The sequence below is a fragment of the Ambystoma mexicanum genome, chromosome 2p, assembly GCF_040938575.1.
Source record: "Ambystoma mexicanum isolate Mex_15411 chromosome 2p, UKY_AmexF1_1, whole genome shotgun sequence".
Taxonomy (NCBI): domain Eukaryota; kingdom Metazoa; phylum Chordata; class Amphibia; order Caudata; family Ambystomatidae; genus Ambystoma; species Ambystoma mexicanum.
Window position 1 is genome coordinate 317604823 of NC_090923.1, and position 13712 is coordinate 317618534.

The 13712-nt window shown below is 43.8% G+C and overlaps 1 protein-coding gene across 1 annotated transcript in view; it reads right to left on the bottom strand.

The window, feature by feature from the left end:
- Positions 1–13712, bottom strand: part of SELENOK (selenoprotein K) — a 77625-nt gene that overhangs the window by 45314 nt on the left and 18599 nt on the right. Inside the window, exon 2 of the mRNA XM_069643637.1 lies at positions 7344–7434. Coding sequence (XP_069499738.1) covers positions 7344–7434 — 91 coding nt within the window. The remainder of the gene's footprint in view (positions 1–7343; positions 7435–13712) is intronic.

Here is a 13712-nt window from a genome sequence, read left to right on the forward strand (position 1 = left end):
TATGATTGACGTGGATTTCTTTTAAAGTTTCCCGGGCTCCCCCGGGCCGGAGGAGCCCGGGAAACTACAATGCGGTTGTATTTGTAATTGCTGTGGTTTTCATAGAAAAAGAAAATAAGCACTTACCACAGCAGCCTTCTTGCCTGCCTGCCTGCATTATCTGCTCTCTGGCAATAGTGAAGCAAAAGCTGCTGTAATAAGAGCTACCAGCAGGTGGCCTTTGCTTCATTAGTGCCACGAGGACAGAGATAAGCACAGGAGGCTCATCCATTTCACAAGTGCTTGAAATGAAAGGGGTTTAAACATTTAATTTTACATAAGAACTTTCTTTAAAAAGATGTTTAATGTGTTTTTGATTATTGCCCATCTTTTAAGAAAATAACATTTTTGAGCACACTTTCCCTTTACGAACAGTCATATGTAAGGATAAAGAAAGAATCTCCAAGGAGGACCCAAAGGTAACAGCAGCCCTCTGCGCTTATGTGGTGACTAGTGGTAATAGGGGATGTTGCTCTGGAATGCTCCTGCATGGAGAATAGGGGGCGCGAGTATGCCAGCTTGTGCGCCTGATCCCCTTCCAGACCCCCTTCTCCCAAACCGTGGTACCCATGGGATGTGCGGTCCCTGGAAATCTTACCTGTTGAATAGGTTTGGCGAGCACTCCGTCCTGGTGCTTCTGGCAGGGGCGCTTGTATGATCTGGACAGAGTTCCTTCACTGGTCCCTTGCACGTGGTAATCCAGTCCTGCTGTGACTAAGCCACTATACTTCAGGTAAGTGTTCCCGTTTGCCTTCGTCTTTCCTCGCCTGTTTTTGTTGTATTGTAAAGTTTGTTGTCTTGTATTGCTGTCCGTTCCACTTTTGACGTTTGCTCTTTTGCTTTCTTCCCTTGCAGGTGATGTTGCCGGCCCGGCAGAAGCTGGGGAGCTCGAGGCGGCAGCCGGAGGGAACGAGGAACGAAGCTGCAGCGGTTCAGTAGCTAAGTTGTTAACTAGGAGGCGTGCAAGGTTCAAATGCGGCGCGGCCCTAGGATGGATGTTCCAACCTTGTCTTCTTCACGGGGTCAGAGATCTTGGATGCGGAGCATGCTGCTGCAGCATCGGATCAAGATCACTGGATGTCAGTAGATGAGTCTGCAGATGAAGCGATGAAGCACTGGTTTCCTGGAGGCGAGTATGCAGGAGAACGCCTGGTAAAGGTAAGTAAACAGGTCCAAGCGACGATGAACGTCACGTAGCACGCAAGTGCACAGTAACGTGAAGCACCAGCCTTAAGGATGGACCAGCTTATGTAGCTGAGCTTCTGAAGCCACGCCCACCAGGTTCAGCCTGCCTGCCACACCCGATGAGTCAACACATGAGGATGCATCAGTTTCTGGAAAGTTCTTCTAAAATAAAAGCACTCCTGCACTGAAATAAAGTGTTCCTGCTCACATCTCTATATGAGCCTGGCGCCGAAGGCGCCAGGCCTGAGTCCAGCCAGGGCCCCTGTGTTTATTGGTCCCAAAAGGGACACAAGTGAGTCAAGTGTCCCAGTGCCCCATCACTAGATGATGTGGTTTTTATGTTCTGGGGCCTGTGGCCATGACATATCCCTACTGTATGAAAACCTGGTAGCAAAGATATGAATAAATGGGCAAGGGACAGGTGTGATAACACTCGAATGGGGGAACACGCCAGGGCTGCCCGCTGTCCACCCTGCTGTTTGCCCTGGCGATAGAGCCTCTAGCCGAAAGGATCAGGGAACTGCACATACACAGGGGGTGGTTTGGCTGTACAACCATAGGGTGGTTATATCGTTATATGCAGACTATATGGTGCCTTTTGTACGGGATCCTGTCACCAACTTGGACCCTATCATGCAAGAAATCCGACAATATGGCGATCTAGCTGGCTTAAAGGTAAATGCCAGTAGGTCGACCATATTCTCCTTAACAGATGCGGTGGGACAATTTCAGGATGACTGGGGGTTTCAGTGGGACCTGCAACAAACTAAAAATCTGGGGATAGCCATGGACAGGTAGATGGTGTATCGCACCAACTATATAAAAACATTGGAAATTGCTAAATCAGCCATGCTTGGATGGAATGCTTTTCCACTCAACCTCTATGGCAGGGCATCAGTGGTTAAGACATACTCCCACGATTTCTCTATATATTCCTAAATGCACCCATAATGGTATCCAAGAGGTATTTCCGAGAGCTGCGATTGGCGGCGACACAATTCATCTAGGCAGGCAAGAATATCTGTGATAAACTTACGGCACCTGGGTGGGAGGGAGGTATAGCGTTGCTAGACATTCGAATTAAGTTACAATGTAGCGCAGGGCGGTTTTCTCCAATACTGGTATGGCGCAAATAGTACAGGAGACGTGTAGAGGTCGAAAGAGCACTGGAGGCACCGGCAATGCTGCCATCAATAAATCTTACCGCCCCAGGCCGCCCACATAGAACTGCACACATGGTAGACCTAACATGCAGAGCATGGACTCTCTAGAATGCAAACTCAAAGGAGGCATACTTTACTCACCTCAATTCCCTGTCACACACATCCCAGATGTCCCTCTGACTAGTGAAGCATGATTAATCTCTCTAATGAAGAGATAAGAAGTAACGAAATTCGGACAACTGTTGGACAACTTTTCTATATTACGGACTGAGAGTGACCCTTCAGCAACTATTCCCATCCTTTCCAAAACAGCCCCAGATCACGAGCACACTGGATGACATGGTAAAAGGGACCATGGGACGCTGGGTTACATCCGTACTGTATGCTAGAGCTCGGGCTAATAGGCCCACAACCACAGCCAATTCAAGGGTGGCCTGGGAACGGACACTAGGAAGGGAAATATCGGAAGCAGTATTGGGGTACTCTTGTGAGATGATCAAGAAGGGAGCAGTATGCACTCAGTTTAAGCAGATTCATTTTAAGTACTTGCATCAATACTACTACACCCCAGCCAGATTACAAGAAATCTGCCAACAAGCCACGGGGAGATGCGCCAGATGCGGGCATGACACAGCTGGCTTTCTTCATGCTGCTTGGGAAAGCGGAGCCATCAGACCGTTCTGGGACCACATCTTTGAGGGGATTAGTGGCACTGTAGGACGGGAGGTAGCACCCTACCCAGTACTGGAACTATTGGACTATACCAAATCAACTAGTAAACTAGTAGGCCGCCTCCTGATACTGGCTAATCGAAGGGTGGCAATGGTATGGGGCGGGAAGCAGAGTCCCACTGTCATGATCCGCAGAACACGCCCCTTTTGGACCTCATGGTCCTTGTCACAACGAGGCTTGCCCTCCTTGATACTCCCAACATGGCCGTCTAACGTGCAACATCTCCCTTGTCCTTACGTCAGACGTAGCGTGTTTACAAATAGGCCGGGCCCGCGCGTCTCAATGCTACTGCAAGCAGCGACTAGACGTGTGCTCCGTAGTTCGCTACTGTTGTCCTTGGTCCTGGACCTCTAATTCCATTCCCATTACCCTCTTCCTTCCTCCTTCTTTCCCGGACTCGTGTGCTGTGTGCTTACCCTCTTGGTTCCTGGATCCCGGAGTGTCTGAATCCTGGAGCTCTGAAAGCACGCTGGAGCCAGAAGAGGCTCGCGCGGGCTTATACATGACCAGGTCCGTGCGTAAGAAGACACCTACAAGGATTGCTTCCAGGTGAGAAAGGGGGAATTCCGTGACACCCACAGCAACCCAATGGTCCATAGACCTTTTGTATTGCAACGTCATGGAGACCAGATAGGGCAGCTTACAAAGCACTTAATGGGGAGATAGGAAAATGTGGAACACACCCACACACTATCTGATCACGCAGTCTGGTGTTGAAGATTCTCTGAAGCACGAGAAGCAACCCAATAAGTCCAGAATGATAGACGGTATGTACCGACGCACCAACACACTTACCACGGAAGGGACAGAACTCACTTGGTAAGCGTCCAACAGTGCTTAAGGACCGGAAACGTGCACAGGCACAACCCTACACTGTCGGGCACAAACCCTGGCATGGACGTGACTAAAGCCGAAATCCCGAGGCACAAAGACCTCTATCAGAACGCATCTGAAAGACCACCCCCAATGCCCAGATACGGGGGTATGTTTCGATTATCTGTACCGGGGAGGGTAAGGGGTAAAGAGTTTTTCTTTTATTATCGTTGATTTGTGTTATATTAAATGCCAATAAAAAAAGAGTTAAAACAAATTTAGTGAGGGTAACAAAAAAATGTTACGTTACACGAGTAAGTGTGATAAGGGGCTAATAGGTAACCCTCCCACCCCCCAGCACTCCACATAAGATGGTATGTGCCATACCTACACAGATGAAAGGTAAGTAAAGTCAAATTTCACTACTATTCTTGGGAACAGTAGTTCACACAAGAAAAGGCATTTAAGAGAAAGCTAAAGGATTTCTGTGCGACACTGCACTGAAGGTGCTGTGCGTCACCATGCAAAAAGTAGATGCCAATGGTGTTCAGACTCCAAAAATAAAGGAAACACAATCAAAATCAGGTCAAAACATATGAGAGAGTGAGAAAAAGGCCCCACCCACTCCTGGGTTAAAATTAAAAAGTCCTAAAGTCCAGCAAAAGAGCTGGAGGTTTCTAAGGTTAAAGGGAATTAGCACAGAAATATGAATTTTCCATAATACCCCTTACTGGTGCTAGGCTCTCACTAGAGGGAGGCTGAAATTCAGATGAGCAAGTATTCAGTCTAATTACGGCTGAACAAGATCTCTACTCTGTCTGAATAGTTTCTTTTAGTTGCAGACAAATCATTCAGGCAAGTACGGACGGAAGATTGGAATAGAATTAAGCATGTTCGTCATTTCACCAAAATGCTAGGGGTAGCGGAAGTGACATCACACGATCCTTGACCCCCCGATTACATCACAGGAAGTGATGTCATTAGACCTCAACCCGAAGTGATATCGTTGGAAGCGATGAACACTACCTTTTACCCGTTGACGAAACAGAAGTGGCATCACATAGCATTGTACACTACAAAAGAAATATGGTTACAATATCACTATAATGTGCTGTACATTTCATACAAGAATGGATCGCCATATATATTGTTAAGATCAGTGTGTATAGGCCCATATTACCAAATTACTGTGAATGCAAGCAGAGATCCATGACAAAAAGATAATGATGTGTTATAGCACTTACGCTTAAGCGCTTTATATAGAAAAAATATACACCCAATTTGTGTTGGTACTCATTTATCGACCTCAGAAGGATGAAAGGCTAAGGCTGAGTTGAGGCGTTTAAGAAAAGACTAAATCAGTGACTCACCCCCGGAAGTGGGACTGAAATAAACCTTTAATGAGTCTAGCAATTATTGTATAGAATTCCAGAAAGACACATTATTTGGTATTCCTACTCTTTCTTATTTAGGGTCAGTGCTGAAAGTGTTCGACTTGTGGCACTCCTGTTCTTATTTTTTTCTTTTAAAAAAAATAATAAAGGAGCCTAAACAAGAAAGCCAGCCACTCCAGAAGTAAAGAGCCTCACTACTGGCTACAGCCCAGGAGCTTGCATTAAAAAAAAAAAAAAAAAAAAAAAAAAAAAAAATCTTTTTAAGAGGCCGCAAAGGAGACCACAGAGGTCGCAATTGCGACCTCTGGAGACCCCTAAATGACATCCCTGGTTCTCTGCCATCCCTGGTTCTCTGCCAATTAAAAATAAGACTCAGGTAGGATGTTTTGCATTGGCAATAATGAGCAGGGAGAGATGAGCATGGTTGGTCTCTATGGGAAATGCCCATGGAGACCCTTGAAAAGTTCACAACAGGTACTGGAGACAAGTAAGGTAGTCATTTATATCCAAGTCTCAGTCACTTGCCCTCGCTTAAAAGGTCCCCGAGGGGGTCTTCATGTTGGCAAACCTCTCCAGTTCCCCCGAGGGCCAAGACTAACAGGGCGCAAGCACTCATTTTGTATGGGTACGGGGAGTGAATGCATGGAAATCGAAAACTTCCCAAGAGGGAGGGTAACCCTTCTAGGTCAATAAGGATGGGGACGAGTCAGTTACATATCGATTAAGCAGGTCATGTTGCAGCTGACATTTCCCAAACCACATTGACCCCTTGGAGGAGCTTTTAAGAAAATCTCTCAAACATAGTACACTCTGCCCTTACAGGAAAGATGTTAACATATTAGAGCACTTTTCAGTGCAGACAGACAGTGATGGAGTTCACTGTACCTGCTGGGGTTGGGGGAGGTGGGTGAAGGAATGAAGAGCTCGACATAGAAAAAGTTCCATCCCCTAATGTTGTGGGAAAGAGGTGGGATAAGAGACTGCCGAACTGTCAAGTGATTTCTTCGAGCTTGTAGGGTTCGGGCAGATTCAGTTGCATGTCAGGCTTTCCAACACTATCAGCCTCTCAGAGAGAACTCTCTGGGTTTTGGCCAGGGACTGGGAGAATAATAGTAAGGGGTGGGGTCCACACACCCTCAAACTTTGCATTTGTGAAGCCTGCCCCTGAATAGCACTGGGTTTGCATATGCAACATCCTTCTACACATTTGGTTACTAAAGCAAGGTAAACAGCACACGATTAAAACCCCATAATCATGCAGAAGGCTAATAAGGCTGTGATCTTTTTGTACGAGCGCCCAGTACAAGAATGGGTTCCATTTTTAAAACCCACCGTTAGAAGGCAGCAGCCAGAAAAAGGTTGCTTTCTTTAAGCCGATTGGAGCAGCCTTCAACAGGAGTGAAGTGGCGTTTTACCCCCTCCACCTCCGAGCATCCCTTGGAGCAGCTCTCCCATCTGCCCTCACTGTGTTCTACTCTGGCAGGTTATTAGTTCATCCCCAAGCCCTCCCTTTCGCTTCAACCACCCCCTCACCTTTTCCTACCACAAACTATGCCCACACTAATTCCCCCGCCCCACAACCTCACACACAGACACACACTTACCTGCTCTCCACGACTTCCCTCATCCGGGCCACTGAAAAAAGGGCCGGGCAGCTGCTGAGCGCACTCATGTAGAGTGTGGGGGAAGGACGCAGACTCAGCATTCTTGGGTATGCAGGCTTCAGTATGCAGTCACTTCTACCCACGACCAGTAGATTGCAGGCAAAATAATGTATACCGTAAAAAAAGTTCTATTTATAAAACCTGCACAATAAAGGCTGCATCCAAAACCGGCTACTTTCGTAAGGCCAATTTGGAGCAGCAACGGGTGGGAAATTTTAAAAAGGGCTGTGCCCACCTGGTCAGTGATGAATTGTACTGCGTTTTTGGGTAGGTCTATGTATCTAAAAAAGCAGAAAGAGGATTGTCCACAAAGTTGAAGATTTTTTTTATTTAAACATGAACAATATACTCACAACAGGGTCACAAAGTCTGCTATTCCCCAGAAAATATCTGTGATAAAAGACAGCCTCCATGGCGATCGGCTCTGGCCATCCAACACCTGCCCTGTAACAAAATAAAACAAGAAAAGTGTGTTAGGTAAGATTCTCATAGCAATGATACATCTTCCTGACCTGTGTCAACCGCAGAACATTTTGCTTTTACTGGTGGATTATTTTTTCCTTATACCTCTGTGTGGTAACCTTTTTCCACATGCACAGAATCTTTTACTCTTTTTAAGACTCTCGATATTGCCTTTTAAAAGTTATCCTCTTTTACAACTTTTTTGGCAATACGTGCCTATGGGTGCTGGGTTGCCCTAGGGGCTCCCCTTTTAACTTTCTCTGGTTAACCTTGTGAGAACTACAGTTCAAGGGTAGAAAGGATCTTTTTATTAGGCAAGACCAGCCCCACCCTATGTGGAATGCTAGGGAGATACCGAGTATCTGAAAGGAGGGATGGGTCGGCACCACCAATTAATTCAACAGTAGTGAGTAATTCCAAAATAATGGTTAACAAAAAAGCGTATCAATAAAGCTTTGGCACAAGGATGAAAAAAATCAAGTGAAAGGGCTAGGAAAGATTTCCTAGCTCATAATATGCTCACGCTCTGCCCTTAAAAAAGATGCAGTCATTTACTGAGTGCTTATGTTATGTTCCAAAGATTTTCAAAATTATGGTCCTTAAATCTTAGTATAGGAATGTCCCAATCGCTTTATTTTCATGAAAGGCAGTATACATCCACTAAGTCCGTGATCAGAGATGGACACTGTAGATATCACGCTCTGCCCTTAAAAAAGATGCAGTCATTTACTGAGTGCTTATGTTATGTTCCAAAGATTTTCAAAATTATGGTCCTTAAATCTTAGTATAGGAATGTCCCAATCGCTTTATTTTCATGAAAGGCAGTATACATCCACTAAGTCCGTGATCAGAGATGGACACTGTAGATATGACATTTTGCAAAAAGGTAATGCATGAAGTAAGTATAAATCAGAAACAAATACATACCCCACATGTGTTATCATTCAGTTGATACAGACAATAAGAAAAAAAAAGTGAACTATGAAACTCGTCTATTTGAAATCTGAAGTCAGTGAGGTTGAAAAATAAATCATTTACCTGGCTGTGTAAAAGTGTATAAGTCTCAAAGCATCTATAAAAAAAAGCAACAATAGTGGCATCAGGTCTGTGTTCAGTGATAAAAATAAATAGTAGACTGTATCTAAATCACGTGTAAAGATTTTTACCTGGGAGCACGTAGCCATCCAATAGACTATCTGGGGCAGCCAATCGCTACCCATTTCTAAGAAAGAATATACTAGTTCTATAACCTACTGTTGTAAGAGAGTCCATTAAATATATGATAAGTAAGGCAATTGGTCCTACGCGCCACGGTTCGAGTCTGGGTTGCGCGGCAACAGGTTAGAGAAGCTTGAGCCTCAGGCATTTATCGAATGTTTATAGTTGACTAGCCGCCGCGATATGACGCATACGCCATGATGTCACGTGCGTGTCCTTAGAATAGAGCGCAGGGGAGGGCAAACATAGGCGACTAATGGGCTATTCTCGAAGAATAACCATGGTATGAATGGATCCCCCTGGGGATCACAGCATGCTTGTGAATACATCACATGGGTAATGTCCCTGATCCCTTTTTTAACTCTTACATGTTCTATGTTGTGTTAATTCTGGAGTGACTTTAGGAAATATGGCTTTAACATAATAGATCACCAGCTGGTCTTGGGTAATGACTGGCAAGAACATATTGCAAGTAGGGAGGTAATGACAAACAAGTGAAAGAACAGTTACAAAAAAAAAAAATGAAAAAAAGGAAAACCATGAAAGTTACAATTGATCTCTTCATCAATTTCAAAGCTCAAGGTAGCTCATACTCATAAACACACCGATATTGTTTTGTTGTTGTAGCAAAAACACACTATAAAAAAAAGGTATGGTGAACCGATTATAGAGATGCATTTGTGTGAACAAAACTCAATCAGTTGCAACAGTACAAGAAAGTAAATAAAAGGAATATCCATACGACCATGTAGAGGGATAAATTGCTAGGCTAGAGATTCACATAAAGTTGGGCGCCTCATTAATGCCAGCAGGGGCCATGGCGTCAAGTCGTTCAATCCAGTAGGCCTCTCTCTGATCTAGCCTTACAGCTAGATTCTCATCTGCATCCCGCTTTGTGACCACCTCTACTATCTGGAAGCAAATCTGTGAGAGGTTATGTTTATTTTCCACCCAATGTAGGGCAGCCGCCGAGTTCATATTGCTGTTCCTAATGCAAGATCTATGTTAGTTCCATCTCAGTTTTCCTTGTCATTTCGACTGTCCAACATAATGGATCCTTCATGGGCACTTATTCGCAGTATCACATGCTGCGAAGCTATTGATCTTAATCTTTCTCTCCTGATCTGGGATGACAGATGGTAATTTGCCTTGGTTATAAAGCCACAATTGCTGCATTGTAGGTCCCTTTTCTGGTTGTCAGTCGTGGTTTTCTCTGTGGTCTCGTTTTCACAAGTGGGCCTCCGAGACTGGTACTTCTTTGACCTCGAATCACAGGTGAGAGTTCTCCAGTTCTTTTTTATCACGGAATTAATTTGAATGCTTTGAATGGAGCATTTAGACACACATACAAGTGCAGGGGCAACTTTAACTTTCCGGCTCTCTTGAAAACGGGGTATGCTGCAATGTAGGCAAGCGTACGCTTGAAGTCATGTCGCCTAGGAACAGCGGCTAGTCAACTATAAACATTAGAGAAACGCTAGAAGCTCAAGTTTTCTCTAACCTGTTGCCGCGCAACCCAGACTCACACTGTAGCATGTAGGACCACTTGCCTTACTTATATATTTAATGCACGCTGCCCCAGATATGTAGTCATCCAATAGACTACCAGGTAAAATCTTTACATCCGATTTAGACACATTCACTATTTATTTTACCGCTAAAAACAGACCTCATGCCACTATTGTTGATCTAGTTTGCTTTTTTTTTTTCTTTTTTTTTTTTTAAAGTTAACATATGCTTTAAGGCTTTTCCACAGCCAGGTAAATGCTTTATTTTTCAACCTTGGAGCCGACTAGATGAGTTTCTTATGAAGCTACAGAGGTTTTGACTCTTCCAAACTTTTTTTCTTATGGTCTGTATATCAAGTTATCAACAAATGTGGGGTATGTATTGGTTTCTGATTTATACTTTTCTTCATGTATAACATTTTTGTGAAATGCCATATCTACAGTGTCCAGCCCCGATGACGGAATTCGTTCTGAAATGCATTGGCTATCCTTATTTTTTGGACATACTTCCTTTCATGAAAATAAAGCAGTCCTTTATCTTCCAGCCTGCGTGTGAGAATCCAGTTCAAACCGTGAGGCTGGCAGTCCTGAAAAGATTGCCAACCACGGCCACCCCCTGCCCCCAGCCAAGTTTGAATGTTGCAAGGCTGTTTGATTGGCTGGATCCCTGCATAAAAGTCTGATCCTGCAAGCTGAAGAGGTAATCGACCGCTGGAATTCGCGGCTGAAACGATTTCCAGCGACCGGAGAGTCTGCTGTGTAACCAGAGTCTGCAGTTACCCTTCCTTCCCATCAACCTTGGGACTCCAAAAACGACGTCCCGACCCAGAGCCATCAATAAGTCCTTCATTTTGACCCATCCCAGGCCAGTCTGCAACCTTGCGGGCTGCAATACCCCAATACCCAGGGGCCTAGAACCAATGTGCATTGCACTGTTTTACGAATTCCGAATCTCGCTTCCCTTACCATGAATGTGGCGCAGAATAAAAACGCTTCTGTTTATGTCATTCAGGTCCTTTTTGAGAAGGCCTCCAACACGCCTCACACACAACCTCAAATATCCCGTACCACAATGGACTAGGAACCAGGCCGGTGTGTATTAATAAGATATTTATTAATGAATTTAGGCAAATTAGGACAGATCACCAGACGATGTAGTTACAATAGGTACCTTTTACATCACCCCCCCATGCAAGCAAAGAACAGTTCAAAGTACACAAGAATAAATGAACAGTTATTTTCTCCCAGCACCCGTCATCCCCCAGACATCCACTAGGCTTGATTCTTAAATGGAAGGCAGTGGCAGGGAGCATGAATGCAAGGACATTTTTTTTAAAAAACAATATTTAAAAGAAATAATAATTAAAAAAAAAGTTAGTTGGTTCTAACAGAAACAATATGGGAGACCGAAAGGAAAGGGGAACATTCGTTTGGCGAAGCACAATGGTAAAATGTGTTTTTAAATTATGTATCACAACTGCTATGGGAAAGATTAGAAAGGAAGGGAATTCGTTTTTCTTACACTTAAAAAAAACAGGCAGGGCTTTGGGGAATATTAGTCAGCACACAATGGGAGAAATTGGATTTTGGAAGACTTGGATCCCAAACATCAATAAAGAGGAGAGAGAGAGAGATGCAATGGGAAAAATGTGTTTTGCCACATCTGACAACACCACACAGGGCTTTAGGCTTATCAGAACAGAATGAGAAAATCGATTTTGGGATGTTTGGGCAATGTGCGAAAGAAAATGCAAATGGAAATTCGTTTTTACCTTTCAATGGGAAAATAGAGACCATTTCATTTTGCACCTTACAATGGGAACATAGGTGGAAACAGGGCTTGGGGTTTAATTCTTTACGACTATAAACGGCTCACAATAAATTGGGAAAAGATTGTTGGTTTCAAATGCCACCAATGCAGATTCTGTGAATTCAAGTGGGGAATTAATTGATTTAGTTTGAGAAATGTGCCAAGGATCTACACAGGCGAATGGGGTATTTTTCAAGGTGACCTTAACTAAAATACACAGGCAAACAGGGGATGTCTCAATGGGGGAATATCTAAGACAATGCTGAACGAATACAGGGTTTATGCAATCTATGGATTGTTGTATTTCACCTTACAGGAGAGGTCTGTACTGGATATCGGGACAGCCAAAAGGGGTCAGTCAAGGGTCTCCAATCTTTCCGTCCAAGGGCCCCAAGCAGTTTCTATGTCATTCCTGTCTCCACTCCAAGATTAGGCCTCCCTCTGCTGTGATGTTTCTCCAGATTTTAACAGATCACCTCGTGGAATTAGTGGGGAAAAGGTCCTGCTCTGAGGCAAGTTGGCTTAGTTATAGGGCAGATGACATGACTAATGTGTCATGATTCTCGCGAAAGGGATTGGCTAATACTCACTACCCCACACCCCCATGTGTGCCGATCGGACAAGGGAATGTGGGAGTGCTTTAGGACACTAGGGGAGGAGAGCGCTTCATCTTACTTTGACAGGGGGGCTCGGTCTGGTTCGGGGACAGAAATTTCACCACATAGGTTATTGATTGGACTGGCTTACTACGGATATATACAAAAGTGGAATTACATTGTTCAACTGGTTTCAAGTAGCGAATTAGAGTGTCACGACTATCTCCCTTCCTGATGTAGGTCAACTAAGATTCTATGCGTACTGTGCCTTGGCAAACTTTTGTACGGCCCTCATGTTTCTAATGCTTTTAGTTGCCTGTGCGATGGTCCTTCTATGATACCTTTTCACTAATATTTAAAATTCGTCAGTTTAGGGGTCTATCTTCATTGACGTTTGGTGGTTCTGCCACCTTACTATAAACTGTACACTGATTTGGTCATTTTGAGGGTGACCAATGGTGTTCATCTGCCAATTATGGCTGTGGAGAGTTCTCTACTTGTCATATACTCAGTCATTTTGAAAAACTAGTGGGTTGTAGTTAGGATACTATAACATGAAAATGTAATGTAGTTTTGCTGATGCAATCTAAAGTCTTGCTTTCATTACATGTGTCCTGTTCTGCTTTGCTCATCTTTTCTTTGTTTACTGTTTGGATTCTAGCTTTCTTTTCCTCTTCTCTATTATGTTTTAAGATGCAGTTGTTTGTGATCCTTTTTATTTTAAATGTATTTATATATTTATTGATTTCTCTCTAATTTTTATGATTTATACTTAGTGGAAACATTGTCCTGATGTTCTTCGGAGTGCTTTGGAATTTGTTTCACTTTTGCTCATTCAATTTGGAAATATGGGGAGAGTTTCAATAATACTACTACAATGTGGATGCGGGTTTCTGGGTGGTATAGTTAGGATTTGGCCTACTTAATTAAATGCTATTTCTTTTAAGGGGTTTGGCTTTAGTCAGACCCAGTTCAATTGGTATATTGAATTGTTTTCATGTGATGTCCTGTTTGTTTGGTTTGTCTGGGTTGGGGATACTATTACATTGTTTATTCTGGCTCTAAATGTCTGTTCTCTAATTTCATCCTATACTTTTTAGGGTTGTGTGGTCCTTTTTGGAGGTTTCC